General features: G+C 33.9%; 1 protein-coding gene across 5 annotated transcripts in view; it reads left to right on the top strand.

Moving 5' to 3' along the window:
- SNX13 (sorting nexin 13) overlaps positions 1 to 16459 on the top strand; it is a 161999-nt gene that overhangs the window by 71296 nt on the left and 74244 nt on the right. For all 5 annotated transcript variants that reach the window (XM_023512416.1, XM_023512419.1, XM_003788482.3 and 2 more), the window contains 4 exons: positions 3268 to 3389; positions 3513 to 3614; positions 5439 to 5527; positions 11166 to 11249. In XM_023512416.1, coding sequence (XP_023368184.1) covers positions 3268 to 3389; positions 3513 to 3614; positions 5439 to 5527; positions 11166 to 11249 — 397 coding nt within the window. The remainder of the gene's footprint in view (positions 1 to 3267; positions 3390 to 3512; positions 3615 to 5438; positions 5528 to 11165; positions 11250 to 16459) is intronic.

The following is a 16459-nucleotide window of genomic DNA, read 5'->3' as shown; positions in this document are numbered from 1 at the left end:
AAAAATAGCCAGGCATTGTGGGGGGCACCTATGGTCCCAGCTACTTGGGAGGCTGAGACAAGGGAATTGCTTGAGCCCAAGAGTCTGAGGTTGCTGTAAGCTATGACACCATAGAACTCTACTGTGGGCGACAAAGTGAGACTCTGTCTCAAAAAAAAAAAAACAGAAAAGAAAAAAGAAAGTATATGTACTAGAGACATAAAAGGTGCTCAATAAATATTGTTTGGGATTAATAGTAAGAGCAAATCAGTCCCTTCTTTAAAGAGAACATGGTTTTTCCTAAACCCCATTGTGGCGACCCTTAAGGCCCAGGTCTGGGTTGCCGCAGGAAGGAGCCAGGCGTGCCATGGATTAGAAGTACCAAAACTTCATTGTTTGTTTGCATTTCTAGTTAACCGTAATTCTTTCTTGCAGCCATTCTGTGAAGATAAAAGCTTCAGAGGCCTTCAGTAAATTTTATTAAACCAGGTTAGGGTTGATTGTATCTCTTATTTTCTTGATAAAATAGGAAATATGCTGTCTTATCTTTAAATTTAAGAAATGACAGCTTATTAGTAACGAGAATAAAAATGAAAGTGTCATTAATAGATCTGTTAATAACCCAAGTGTTTTTACTAGAATAGGAATCGTGTGAGGGAGTATTTTAAACAAATTTAAAAAGCTTTGCGTGTGGGCATAAGGTTAGAATAATTGGTACTAAGAGCTCTAATAAAGAGCTATGTAGTAGACATAACAGAATGTGTATTACATAGTGATGTAGCAGACATATTTCATAATGAATGATTTTAAAAACCTAACATTCACATTGCAAATATCACAGATCATAAACTTTGAAAATAATTCACTTTCACCAAAATATTTCCCAATTTTGTTACGACAAAGATTACTACAAATTGTTAGTATATATTCTTATAATTTATAAATGGGAAACAATGTACTATTGTTATTCTTCCTAGTCTATTACAGTAAGTCCCTTTGAATTGAAATTTATATTAAATTTATTAAATTTGCATGTAATCAGTGGAAATGAGTCAAGAGAAGGAAAATAATGACCTTGGGTAGAGATAAAGAGTATCTGTTTTCCCTACCCTCAACACGTATCTTCATTGAAAACATAAAACTATATTTAAAATTTTATGTATTTGTATTACTTGATAATTTTACTCTTTTAAAATGTCATTACATCATCTATAATGAATTGAGATGAATGTAAAATGCCTTCTAAAATTGGAAAATTCTCTTTTGTTCCAAAATTTTAGTAAATTAAATAAATAGCTTTGTGCCATGAAACAGAACAGATATAACTTGAAAGATTATATATTCTGTTTTTTTCTAAATTTGTTAGAATGAAGGTTTTTTTTTTTTTTTTTTGAGACAGAGCCTCAAGCTATCCCCTTGGGTAGAGTGCCATGGCATCACAGCTCACAGCAACCTCCAACTCCTGGGCTCAAGCGAGTCTCCTGCCTCAGCCTCCCAAGTAGCTGGGACTATAGGCGCCCACCACAACGCCCGGCCATTTTTTTTGGTTGCAGCCATCATTGTTGTTTGGCAGGCCTGGGCTGGGGATTTGAACTCACCACCTTAGGTGTATGTGGCTGGCGCCTTAGCCGTTTGAGCCACAGGTGCCGAGCCAGAATGAAAGTTTTATGGATTGAATGAGCTAATGGCAAAGGATTCTAGAGACTGCTAGATTTAAGTTTTTATTCTGGATTTTATGTTGAGACTGAGTATTGTTACCAAGTTTAATTATATACTTATATGCATGACTCTTATATTCTCAATAATGTTAATTGATTCTTCTTCAGATTCCTGAGCTCAGAGATATCTTTTTATGTTAATTTGTTTTTGCATTCATGTTCTTACCGTTTACTTTTCCTTTTCTTTTGTATAATAAACCATAGTTGTTGCTTTAAAAAATTAGTATGTCAGTTTTAATAGTTCGTGTTTTTATTTGAAAACTACCATCTGTTATTTTTTCAATGCCATCACCATCTTTAAAATTTTTTTCAAAAAATGACAATCAAATTGGCGTCTTTACTAGATTTCTTATTATATAATGTGGGTAATATTCATAATGAATTGTGGTGTATTTTTTTTTTGTTTCTCTTATTGCCCAGCACCTTCATGAATACACTCTTTGTTTTCTACTTGATACCCCTTGTGTTCTTAAAGGGGTAAATTAATTTTAGTGCAATTTAAAAAAAAACAGCATTAGTAAAAATATTAATTGATCCCAGGAAAGATGTAAATTGTTTTTGTGTTTTATGTTGTATTTGTTACCTGTTTCACTGGTGTACTACAAGCAATGTTTCTGGAGGTCTGTTGCATTTGAAATAGAGTGCTAGATAACTTTGTAAAATTAGTGATCATCTTTTCCATGGATATTCTAGCTATTGTGCATCATTCTTCAAAACATTTCTGTGTGATAGTGTCATTTTGTTAAGTGATAGTATATGCAAAAATGTATAATTTGCTACTATATGCAAATTAGCCTGGCTCAAACCAGAGGTATTTGGTTGGGAACTAAAAAGAAGAATGTGGAGAATTCAGAAAAGGTTCAGAATAAACCAAGAAATGGTTGAACCACTCTCATAAAAGTCAGCAAAGGGCCAGACTTGGTGGCTCACACCTTTAATCCTCTGGAAGCCCAAGGCACGTGGATTGCTTGAGCTCAAGGGTTGGAGACCAGCAACACACCATCTCTAAAAATAGCCAGGTGTTGTTTCAGGCACCTGTAGTCCCAGCTACTTGAGAGGCTGAGACCAGAGAATCGCTTGAGCCCAGGAGTTTGAGGTTTCTGTCAGCTATGACACCACGGTACTCTAACAAGGGTGATAAAGTGACACTCTGTCTCAAGAAAAAAAGAGAGAGAAAGACACCCCTCTCTCAAAGCCAGCAAAAATACTCTGAATCCCTTATGTATTCTTATGTTGCGGAATTGTGGGATATACTTGTTGTTAAACTCATTTCAGAACTACCTGGAAAAAAATTAGTTTCCTTTTCTATTTATTTTAGGCATTTAGATAGTACTCTTAAGCTTGGTACATAAAATAATTCAAATAATACTGTTAGGGGACTTAGTGAAGAAGATTCATACTTTGGATTTTGTAAAACAGTGCTAAGATGTAATAATAATTCATGAACAAAATCTAAGTATGAATTTATAGTCTTTGGTAATTATGTTGTCTGTCAGTAGTCATTAAAATGAACCTTTTGTTTTGGCAAAGCATATATATAATGTTTTTTATGTAATATGTTTTCTATAAGGTCAAAAGAAATAGACTGGCAGCCTTATTTTACTACACGCATTGTAGATGATTTTGGCACACACCTGCGTGTATTCAGAAAGGCTCAACAGAAAATAACAGAGAAAGATGATCAAGTGAAAGGTAATGTCCTTATTCAATTTGAAAATTAGCATTTCAAAACCTGTTTGAAATCACTTTGTATATCTCAAATGTTGCTTTCTTTTATCATTTTGTATATCTCAAACTGTTTCTTTCTTTTTTCAGGTACGGCAGAAGATTTTATAGATACCTTCTTTGAAGTTGAAGTCGAAATGGAGAAAGAAGTTTGCCGGGATCTAGTGTGCACTTCTCCCAAAGATGAAGAAGGTTTTCTTTTCATTTTAACTCTTTTGAGGATAGTAACTAGTTAGAGACAAGTTAGGAAAGCCAGTAAATGAATAAGGATGAAATTATTCTTATATAGGACAGGTAGTATTGTAAAGACACCTTTCATTTTAATTTTTAATTCTTAAAAGTAGTTTCTGAATTTTTTTTGTCTTTGAAATGTCGTTTTTAAAGAATTAACCTGTCTTCTTTTAAAATATAGCAAAAACAAACATTCTACCATTGAAAATTTACATTTTGATCTATAGGTAGTCCCCAGGTTATAAACCAGATAGATTCTATAGGTTTGTTCTTAAGTTGAATTTTTATGTAAGGTAGAACAGGTATAGTTACCTATTACCTAGAATAGCCCCTGTTTGTAAGTGCAAGTCATATGTCAGTTGGATGATTGTAACTTGGAAATTAACTGTAATAGCCTCTGTTCATAAGTGCGAGTTGTATGTAAGTCAAATGTTTGTAATTCAGGACTCCCTGTATAGTAATTTCTCTTCATGTTTTTATTATTTTTACTTTAATAATATCCTTGCTACCCTAAAATATTTTCTAAGTGAATGATTTCATATAAAATGTATAAATTTGAATAGACTTGTCTTAATTGTCAGAGTTCAGATCAGACAAATTTTAGCTGAGGATATTGTCTTTTCCCAGTTTTACCACTGTAAATCTTAGTTAATTTGCACATTTTAAAATTAGCAGTATCACGTTATTATCCCCAGGAAATGTCAGCATAGGAACAACTACAGAAAAGCTTTTTTATTTTCTTAGACTTTGAAAAAGTATTAAGCTTTATTTCCTTTGTCTTTTCTTTTTTTTGACTTTTTTCTTTTAACCTTTATTATACACTTCAGTTTTTCATTGCTTGTTCATTAGTACTGTTATGAAATACAATTGACATTTGAACAGTGAGAGAGTTGGGTGTGCCAACTCCTGTATAGACAATATAGTTTTTGACTCCCCCAAAACTCAGTCTATAGCCAACTGGAAGCCTTACTGGTAACATAAATAGTTGATTAACATAAATAGACTAGTATCTACTGTTTTTATACATTCATGACAGAACTTTTTTAACCTTTCTGTCTCTTTAGGCTATGCAGTTCATCTGTGAGTTTTCTTCAGGTTGTTAACAGATGTCCAAAGAGTTTTCCAATATGTTTATTGAAAAAAATTCATGTATACGTGGACTTGAGTAGTTCAGACCATTATTGTTCAAGGGTTAACTATAATAACTAAAAAAGTAAGAAATAGATATATTAATGTGCAGTACTTGACATGTTGTTCAGGGGTAAACTGTAGTAACTAAGAATTGATTAGTTATTGATGTGCAGCACCTTTATGTAAGTTGAGCTCTCTTCCAATAAAATAGAAGAGCACGCTGTCTTCCTTCATTATTGCCTACTGAGATAGTAAAGGTTTTTTCCTTGAAATAAGAATTACAAGTATATTTTTAAATGTGCAAATAACTTTTAGGTATGCAAAGATAATTAATGTGTGGTAGAAGTGCAAACTGCATGGTACATCTAAAGCTGTTTTGGGGAAAGACACTTTCATAATTGAAGTTTTTTATGATTCAGGAAAACTAGTTAAAATAGAACAGCATTTAAAAAAATAACAATTTAATTAATGAATAGTTATTAGAGGCCAACAATGAAATTTTTAATTAACACTTACATGTATTAACAGTAAATTAACACTTACATGTATAATCAGGAAATGCTTATTTCTGCCTTTCTTATGTATCTTAGTTCAAGAGTAGGTAGAGACTTTATATCTTATAATGTTATTATAGCTACTTTTTTCTACTTTTAGGATTCCTAAGGGATTTGTGTGAAGTCTTATTATATTTATTGCTACCTCCTGGAGATTTCCAGAATAAGATCATGCGATATTTTGTCAGGGTAAGATTAAACTCATAACCAAATAATTGCTGTACAGAAACTTGGAGTAGTCGGTCTTAAAATTTTTGGTCTCAAGACTCTGTTATGTTCTTAAAAATTTAAATAAAGACTGTAAAGAGCTTTTGTTTATAAGCGTTTTTTAAAATAATATTTATGTATTATAAATGAAAACTAAGAAGTTTCATGTATAAATTTTAAAACATGAAAATACACATACATAGTAGCTGATTAATGATACCGCATACAGACACCTCTTGTAAATCTCACTGCACGCTCATAAGAGAATGAGAGTGATATGGTAAATAATGTCTTAGTATTATTATGAAAATGGTTTTGATGCAAACCCTCTGGTCTTAAGGACCTCCCTCGAATCCTATAGAGGTTCCAAACTTTGAGAACTTTAAGTGCTTGGATTGTAGGTTATAATGGAAGCATATTTTAAATTTTCTTTACTATAGTTTTACCAAAATTAGAATGGGTAAAAATAATATTTCTCTACAGAAACTTAAGAAAGAACTAGAAAATTAAAATTTTGCTGTTTATAATGAGCGAATTAATGTCAGATGAGAACCATGGTTTTGAACTCTTTATTCTCTGAGTATAAAACTTCAGAGTAAAACTCTGTACGTGAATGTAAATAATAACATTTGGCTTAGGCTGCTGTTTGTGATTGAGAAATGCTAGCTGCATAAAACCTTTTCCAACTATAATAGGTAAAATGAAAATTTTGAGTATTCCTAAGAATGAAGGATTATGATGTTCAAGTAATAATATACAATTTCCTAACACCTAGGTTGAGTTCAGTGTACTTCTCAAGTATGTTAATGGTACTTATGTGAAGTGAGTAGAGAGTGCCTCGTTTTGATGCAAGGAGTTTGATAGTTTAGCCATATATATTATTAAGGCCAATTATTTGGGCTAGACATTTTCAAGGGTAGTAAACCTGGCATATTATCACTAGACTCACATCTGCCACTGAAGAAAGGTGTTATATTACTAATCAGATATAGCACTTTCTCATGCTGAGTATCCATTTGGCATAGATTCTGCCTACATGGTATGGTCCTTCAGCCACCATTACCTGGTATCTTAGTAGCATTCCACACGGCTGGCTGTTTTTTCCTTCTTGAGACTATCTTCTCTCTGCTTCCATGTCACTGTTGTACTGATTTTCTCCTTTTGTTTCCTTTTTAGTAATGTTTATACTTTTCCATTCCTCTTTTGCTTAACCTTTAGGTCTTTTCTTCAATCCTAGGTACTCTTCTTGTTCATCCATTTCTGTGGCTTTAAACATCATCCAAATGCTAATGAGTTCAAATTTATAGGGTTAGTTCAGACTTCCCTTTGGAGCTCCAGGTTACTCTGACTAGCTGCTTTTTGAAAACACCACTTGAGTTACTTACAACCCTTTTAAACGTAAATGTCCAAAATGAAAATTTTATTCTGCCTTTTAGTCTTTTCTCCATTCCAGTAGATGGTGACCATCTAGCACATTTTTCAAATCCTGAGTCCTTTTGGAAGCTTACAAAGTTCCATGTGCTACGACTTTATTTACCTCTCCATCAGACCATGTAATGTCAGGGAAAACCAGACCTGAGCAAAAAAGTGGCAGAAACAGATTTATTCAAGAACTATTGCAGTAAAGGAAAAGAGACTTGAGTATTGAAGTGGACTCAACTCCACATACAAGAATGAGTCAGGATTTATAGCCAAGGAGCAGGATAGGGATCAATGGATAGAAAATTACTAAAGGAAAACCTCAAGGGTAAGGGGAAAAGACTTTAAAGATTCTTGTTGAAGACAAATGAGGAAGATCAGATACCAAGGGTGCAGGGGATGAAGACAGGCCCCACATGACAGGATTCTTGCTAAAACTGTGAGATGCAAGATGAACACACATGGAATCCTGCAAGTCAAGGCCTAATTGGGATGAGAAGTCAGAGGAGCCTGACTTAAAATTTGGTCAAAGATAGTCTTTGTCAGCAGCAAACCACACTGGCTTTTTTTCCTAACAGTTTAATTTTCCTCCTTTCTGTGAGGTTGTCTCATGCTTTTTTCCCTCCTGCTTAAAATGATTCCCCTTATTCACTTGGCTAAATTGTTTTCATTCCTCGCATCTCACTTAATGTCGCTTCCTCAGAGATGCCTCCTGACCACCTAATCTAAAGCCCCCAATAATTCCCTATTATCCTAAGTAGTACCCAGTTGTCTTACTTTGTAGCATTTATCATGTTTTAAAATGGTAATTTGGCTGTGTTTACTTGATACCTCTTTCTCCCAAATACACTTTTAAGGCCAGAGAGGATAGAAACCATCTCTGTATTTGTCATAATTACTCAGTGGTTAACATTATACCTGGCACAAAGCAGGTGCTCAATCTGAGAATCAATTTTAATGCAAAAGGAAACCCCTTTGCCCTTTTGCTGCCTGTGTTACACATGCTCCTGCAGCTCTTTGAGGATTACATTGATTCCTAAGTGCCGTGAAGCTCTGCCATGTTGTGTGAGGTTATTGTTTAAAATAAGTAGGATTTTAATGAGCAAGTATGTTTTGCCATAGATTACTCTTTCTTGTTAGTATTTCATGGGGGTGGGTTGAATCTAATTGAGTGAGGGCATGCATTAAGCAAATCAGTTTTTCTTTAATTTGAGGGAATTTTTTTGTCAGTAATTAAATCCAATTTTTTTCAAAAGCATTTTTGTTTACATTAAATAACAGATAAAAAAGTTCTTTTGTTTGTATGGATCCTTTGTGTAGATTGTACAAATCACAGTATTTGACTGAGATAATTGTTATTTAATTGCCTCTTTTTTCTTGCCCTTATTATGTTTATTCATTTAAAAATTTTTTGTCTCAACCACTTTGTATCTCTTAGGCCACCATATTTGACAGAATTGTCTTGTAGAAATTGAGGATAATAAAGTAGGAATTGCATGGAAACGGCTCCCTGCTTTGGAGTATTTAGAACTTTCACTGAGACCATGTAGGAATTATTCAGTCATGTGATTAGAACTTGACTAACTATACCCTTTTATGAGACAAATTAGGAGATCAAAATATTTGTTTTCTAAGGTAGATCAACTAATTTTATTAACTAAAAAGAAACAAAATTTTCTCAGAATTCTTCCCCATATGTTTTGTTTCTCACTTTGCAAATAAACTTTGGAAAAATATTTTTATGTGTTTGAATTTTCCCTTAAAAAGTACATTTTAGGCTCAGTGCCTGTGGCTCAAGCGGTTAAGGCACCAGCCACATATACTTGAGGTGGTGGGTTTGAATCCAGCCAGGGCCTGCCAAACAAAAATGATGGCTGCAACCAAAAAATAGACGGGCGTTGTGGCCGGTGCCTGTAGTCCCAGCTACTTAGGAGGCGGAGGCAGGAGAATTGCTTGAGCCCAGGAGGTAGAGGTTGCTGTGAGCTGTGATGTCACAGCACTGTACCCCGGCGACAGCTTGAGGCTCTGTCTCAAAAAAAAAAAAGTACATTTTAAAATTTGAACACTGTGACCAGAGACTTAATTTGAGGAAAGAATTACATAAATATAACTTTTAAAAAGTTACAGACTAAAACTATGAAAGAAGTAATTTCCTATAATTTGAGACTGTAAAGTGTTTTTATTTATTTTTATTTAATTATTTTTTTGAGACAGAGTCACGCTGTGTCTCCCTACCCCTTGGTAGAGTACTGTGGCAGCACGCCTCACAGCAACCTTAAACTCTTGGGCTTAAGCGATTCTGTTGTCTCAGCTTCCCAAGTACCTGGGACTACAGCCACAATACCTGACTATTTTTTGTTGTTACTGTTGTTGTTGGAGTTGTTTAGTTGGGCCAGGCCAGGTTCAAACCTGCCACCCTCTGTGTATGTGGTTGGTGCCATAAACACTGTGCTATGGGCACCGAGCCTATAAAGTATTTTCCAAAAATTACTGGGTGTTTCTTTTAATGCCTTTTGGAAATGTTTATTTATCATTGGTACTGGTTGTCAGAGACTTATACAGCTTACAAAAGTAAAATTGCATAAAATATTTTTCTTGAAAATAAAGACCATCTTCTTTGAACTACCAGAACAATGGCCCAGATAAATTAGAGATCTGGGAAGAAGGAATAAATAAATAAATTGGTTCCTTTGCTTAGAAAAGTGAAACATCTTGTTAAGCTTACTATTATTTAGCCGCTTCAGTATTCTTAAGAATTGCGATTTCAGCTCGGTGCCCATAGGGCAGTGGTGAGGGCTCCGACCACATGCACCTGGGCCTGGTAAACCATAATGACAACTACAACAAAACAATAGCCGGGTGTTGCAGTGGGTGCCTGTACTTGGTTGGGAGGCTGATGCAAGAGAATCGCTTAGCCCAAGAGTTTGAGGTTGCCATGAGCTGTGATGCCACAGCACTCTACTAAGGGTGACAGTGAGACTCTGTCTCAAAAAAAAGAATTACAGTTTCATAAATTTGGATATCACAGGCATTAAGAAATGAAATATTAGCATGAAAGAGAAATCTATAGCAAAACACATTTGCTCATTAAAATCCTACTTATTTCATTGTATTTATAGAATCATTACTAAATTCTTGGTCTTTATTTCCATTTATTTATCAAATACCTGGCATATTTAAAACAGTGACCTTGAGAAGATGGGGAAGATCAGTATTTTTGAAGATAGATAAATCAGTTAATCAGTTCACTAATCCCACTTACATACAAAAGGGTTCCTAGGTAGTGGTGGTCTATTAGAGAAATATATGACATATAGTTACATGGAAAATATCCAGTGATAAGTGCTATAAGTATAGACCATGAGTATATTTTAAGTGTGTAAGTGAAAAAGTGTTCACCCTGGAATGATCAGTTTTTTAACAGGATAAGTGATTCTACAGTCAGTTTTTAAAGGAAAGGCAGAATTCTAATAGATAGGCACATAATTGCAAAGAATGAAAAAGTATAGGAAATGGTGAGTAGGTTGTGTTAACATATTTATTTATGTTGTTGTTTTATTTTTAATGTTTTTATTAGGAAAAATTCAAATACAGAAAAGCATAGAGAATAATAGGTGCAATAGATATTCATGTACCCAACCCCTGACATGCAACCACTGTTACTATTTTACAGTAATTGCTGTTTCCTCCCTTGAAGTAACCACAGTTCTAAAATGGACTTGTGTTCCTTCCTTTTCTTTTCTGTTTTTATACTTTTAATATAGGCATATGAATCCATAAACATCTGTAGTCTTTTAGTTTTGCCTTTCTAAAATTAATATTAACACTAAAGTATTATACTAGAGATATCTTTTTATTTTTTGAGACAGAATCTTACTCTGTTGCTTGGGCTGGAGTGCAGTGGCACCATCATAGCTTCTTGCAACCTCAAATTCCTGGACTTAAGCAGTCCTTTTGCTTGAGCCTCTTACGTAGCTGGACAGGTGCATGTCATCACGCCCTGCTAAGTTTTCTGTTTTTGTAGAAACAGAGTCTCACTATGTTGTGTAGGCTTAGCATACCTTTTTATAATATTGTATGGGTTATTAAGTTTTATTTTCACATGTATCATAGTTTTTTTAATTATTAGCATTGTGTTAGACATTATGCTATTGATTTGAGGTTATTAAACTTCAAAAAATGTCTTTTTTTTTTTTTTCAGGAAATCCTTGCACGAGGAATTCTTCTTCCATTAATAAATCAACTCAGTGATCCTGATTATATTAATCAATATGTCATATGGATGGTAAATACCTTTGAAGTTATAACTCTGGTTTTGAACCAATTTTTTAAATATGAAAATAGAGTTTAGATATCAGGGAAATTAAACAATTTTTTAAAGAAATTAAGTAAAAATATAAATTAATTCCTGTATTTCCAATATTTCTGTTTCTATGTGCAATTGCTAGCAAAATTCTCTTTTAAAAGTTTGTTGATTATCTTTATTAAAATTATGATGCTATTAAATATATTTAAAAATAGACTATTTTACACAGGTATATATAGATGGTAATTTTTACAGCTGTTATTTGATTTAAAATACAACTTGAGATCTAAACTACTTAAATAGCCTGTACTTCACATTTCATACTGTGTAATGGGGGGAAGTGTGAAGGATAAAGACTAGAATGAAAATCAGAAGATCTGTGTTCTAGGTTTCTTCCTACAAAGTTGCTTAGTGTGTCTCTAGCAATTGATTCATAGTTTTCTTCTCAGACATATCAAAGAGTTAGTGATTATGAATTTTACTAGTTTTAATTTTTTTTTCCCTTGTTACTTAAGCTTTTTCTTTATAAACTCATGGTCAAGGAAGAGTTTTAAATGAGCTACCTGCTAGGAATACTTTGGTATATAATTCTGGATCTTTGATTTATTTTCTTTGATCTAGAATTTCTTCTTCACATTTGTCTTTTGACTTACCTAGTTTTCCTCAGAAAGAATTACTTGATTCCTCTCAGGTGTTATCAAACTTGCCATTGTTTTATTGTTGTTGTTGCAACTGTTGTCTGTGGTGTGTCTATAGCCTTTCCTGGAGTTCAGAGAACTAGATTCTTCTTTTTCATTGTTTACCTTTTTTCATTTCTTTTAGACAGAGTCTCATTCTGTCACCCTTGGTAGAGTATATGGTTTCATAGCTCATAGCAACCTCTAACTCTTAGACTTGAGCAATCCTCCTGCCTCAGCCTCTTAAGTAACCAGGACTACAGGTGCCTGCCACAATGCCTGGTTATTTTTTAGAGATAGGGTATCACTCTTGCTCAGGCTGGTCCCGAACTCCTGAGCTCAGGCAGTCCACCTGCCTCAGCCTCCTGGAGTGCTGGATTACAAGCGTGAGCCACCACGCCTGGCACCCATTATGTACTTTTCAAAAGTCTTATGAGGCTTTACCAAATGCTTGTAAATAAATAAATAAATCTCTCTACACAGAAATTTAAAAATACATATCCTTTGGTTAGGAAATCTCAGAATTTATTCTAAAGTAATAACAAATTTGCAATAATCTGTGTTTGAGGCTAATTCTTGGCAACATTGTTTCTAGTAGTAAAAAATTGAAAACAACTTTATTGGTTCATATAGGGGATTAGTTTAATGTTTTATAACATATTGATACAATTGAATACTCCCCAGCTCTTAAAAATGGTGGTAGTGTATCTTTATGAACATGAAAAGATGTCCATGTCTTTTAAATGAAAATGATAACTAAAGATGGTATATATGTGTAGATATATAAAATTCCATTCTTTCTAAAAAAGTACAAATAATTATATATTTATGAATGACTATATAATTCTGATAAAATACACAGAAAAACCTCAATAGAGAGGTAGTAATTTTTATGTATTTTATTTTATGTACAATGATTGTGATTATGATAGAACCAGTATTTTTTAAAGTAGGCACATACAGATAACATTTTAAAATATTTAATAAAGTAAGAATAAATGGTATTAAATTTTTTTTAATAACACAAAAAATGAATATTATAAACTAACCTTCATCAGGATATATAATAATATATATTCCTACCTATGGTGTAAAAAAGGAAAGATATTTACCAGAGTGTTATGGTTATTGCTCATTCATGAGATTAGACATTATTTTTATTTCTATTTACATTTTTTTCTTCAGAAGTTAGTTTTCTTTTGCTAAGCATGTATTAACTGTTTAACTAATATGGTAAAAACATTTTGGGGAGAACTTAACTCATTCTCTAAAAATATTTTAAACCATCAAAGTTGTACTTACTCTTGCCAAGTTGTTTTTCATACTATACTCCTATAACATAAATGCTTCTGTGACCCCAGATGTTTTGAGGGTATTTTTGTACACACCAAGCAATTCATTCTGCAGCAGATATCAGGTAGGTATCCTCCAATTTTGACTTCTATCCCCACCCACTCCCCTACTTTCCCACTCCTACTGGGGAAAGATTGTCTTTAACGAAACTTAGGAACTGGACCACACAGCAGGTGATGAGTGACCAGAGATTGAGTGAACAGAATTATCTATATTTATACCTGCTTCCTATCACTCGCATTACTGTCTGAGCTCCACTCCCTGCCCTCTTCTGTGGAAGACTTATCTTTTGTCAAACTGGTCTGTGGTACCAAGAAGGTTGGGGACCACTGCTCTAACTCAGTTCAATTTTGACACTATTATTAATATAAATAACAAGTTACACTCAATTGAGGTTTATTAAACCAAAGTTTGAGGATATACCTGTGAAAAGCACAGACCATAAAAGCATGGACTGGGCTGTGCACTACAGAAAGACTTGAGAATTCCTAATTTTTAAAGGAAAGGGTATGCAGAAAAATAAGGGGAGGGTGAAGGTGGAAGGAGGTGATCAGTGAGGCAAATGATTGTTTTCTTGGGAAGCTCTTTTTAGTGCTTAGTAAATTTGCACTTTGCATAAATGTGCATTCAAGGAAAAAGGAGTAAACAGTTAATTTTGTAGTCTTCTTAGGGTGGGTAGAAGAATGATCTTATCTCTTGTGTCTGTGGAGATAAACTTGTAATCAACATTCAAAAATTTATTTAAGGCCAGACATGGTGGCTCATACCTGTAACTCTAGCACTCTGTGAAACCCAGGTGAGTGGATTGCTTGAGCTCAGGAGTCTGAGATCTGCCTGAGCAAGAGCAAGACCCGATCACTGCTAAAAATAGAAAAACTAGGTGGGCATTGTGGCAGGCTCCTGTAGTCCTAGCCTAGCTGCTTGGGAGGCTGAGGCAAGAGGATCTCTTGAACCCAAGAGACTGAGGTTGCTATGATGACACCATGGCACTCTACTCAGGGTTACAGAATGAGACTCTGTCTCAAAAAACAAAACAGAACAAAAAACCCAGAATTTATTTAAGCTGCAGTGCAAAGGTTATAATTGACATGCACTTATTTTATAGCAGGCTATATAGGGTGTCCCAGAGGTCACCCTACATACATAGGAAATTAACAAACTTATATTGTTAATTATAACAAACTTTATATTTTCAATATTTTTCATGTTTATCAACACATAGAGAAATATCTTATACATATTTAATAAAATTTTGTAATGAATATTTTATAAATAAAAGTACATTTAGGTATAATTTCCCATTTTCCATATGTATGTAAATGACATGATCTTGATATAGAAAACCCTAAAGATTTCACATAAAAACTGTTAAAACATAATGAAATTCAATGAGGTTTCTTTATAATATCAACACACTAAAATCACTTATATTTCTGTATACTAATAATAAATAAGGAATTAATTCAGGAAATTAATGTTTCCTAAAAAGGAGATTAAGAAAATAATCTTGTTTATTTTTGGTAGCATCAAAACAAAAAACTTGGGAATTAACCAAGGAGATAAAGGACTTATACAATGAAAACTACAAAAATATTACTGAAACTAATTAATGATGGAAACACTAAATTATTTATGCATTGGAAGACTTAATATTTTGGCAGCATCTACCCCAAATGATCTATATAATTAATGTAATTCCTATCAAAATCCCAACGATTTTTTTGCAGAAATAGAAAAAACTATTCAAAAACGTATATGGAAACTAAAAGGACCACCAAATAGCCAAAGCAGTCTTAAGAAGAAAGATAAATCAGAACACCTCACTCTTCTTGATTTCCAAAACTATTCCAAAGCTACAGTAATTTAAATAGTGCGGTACTGACATAAATAAAATTTAGCATCTGTGGAACAGAATAGAGAACCCAGAAATAAATTCTCATGTATATGATCATATCTTCTGCATAGGCATGAAGAGTAGACAATAGGAAAGGTTAGTCTTTTAAGCAAATGATTCTATGATTTGTTAGACATGACACCAAAAGAACATAAAAACAGAAATAGAGAATGGGAGTTCATCAGATTAAAATACTGTCTAGCATGCCTGTAATCCTGGCACTCTGGGATATTGAGGCAGGTGGATAGCTTGAGCTCACAAGTTCGAGACCAGCCTCAGCAAAAGTGAGAACCCCTCTCTACTAAAAATAGAAAAACTGAGGCAGGAGGATTGCTTGAGCCCAAGAGTTGGAGGTTGCTGTGAGCTATGATGCCACAGCACTCTCCCCAGGATGATAGCTTGAAACTCTTGTCTCACAACAAACAAACAAACAAACAAACAAAAAAAAACCCTCCTGTCTAGCAAAGGCAATAACACAAGAGTCAAAAAGTAATCTCTGGAGTGGGAGAAAATATTTGTAAGCCATATACATGTATCTGATTATATAAAGAACTATAGCTCAATAGCAGCTAAATAAATAATTTTTAAATGGGCAAAACAAATTGAATAGACATCTCTCCAAAGAAGTTATATAAATGGCCAAAAACTGTATGAAAAGGTGCTAAATCCAAACAAAACCACAGTGATGAGTGAGTTATTATAACAATTTGGCCATCGTAAAAAATCCCCATTAATAAAAAGCATTGATGAGAATATGGAGAAATTGAAACCCTTGTGTCCTATTGGTGGGAATGTAAAATGGTGCAGACACTGTGGAGAAGAGTCTGCAAATTAAAAAGAGAATTACCATATTGTCTAGTCATCCCCCATCTAGGAATGTAGCCAAAAGAATTGAAAACAGGGTCTAGAAGGGATATTTGCATACCCATGTTGATTGTGGCATTATCCACAGTAGCCAAAAGGTGAGAGTAATGTAAGTGTCTATCAACAGATGAATGCATAAAGAAAATTTTCTACATACATACAGTAAAATATTACGAAGTCTTGAAGAAGGACAACTATATATGATACAACATGATAAAAACTGAGGATATTGTGCTAAGTGAAATAGCCTATCACAAAAAGATAATTGCATGATCCCATCCCCCCCCTTTTTGAGACAGTGTCACTCTGTCACCCTTGGTAGAGTGCTGTTATGTCATAGCTCACAGTAGCTTCAAATTCTTGGGCTCAAGTGATTCTCTTGCCTCAGCCTCCCAAGTAGC

This window comes from Otolemur garnettii, unplaced genomic scaffold (assembly GCF_000181295.1).
Source record: "Otolemur garnettii isolate 467f Iridium unplaced genomic scaffold, OtoGar3 scaffold00028, whole genome shotgun sequence".
NCBI classification, from domain to species: domain Eukaryota; kingdom Metazoa; phylum Chordata; class Mammalia; order Primates; family Galagidae; genus Otolemur; species Otolemur garnettii.
This window is presented reverse-complemented; position numbering and strand designations above follow the sequence as displayed.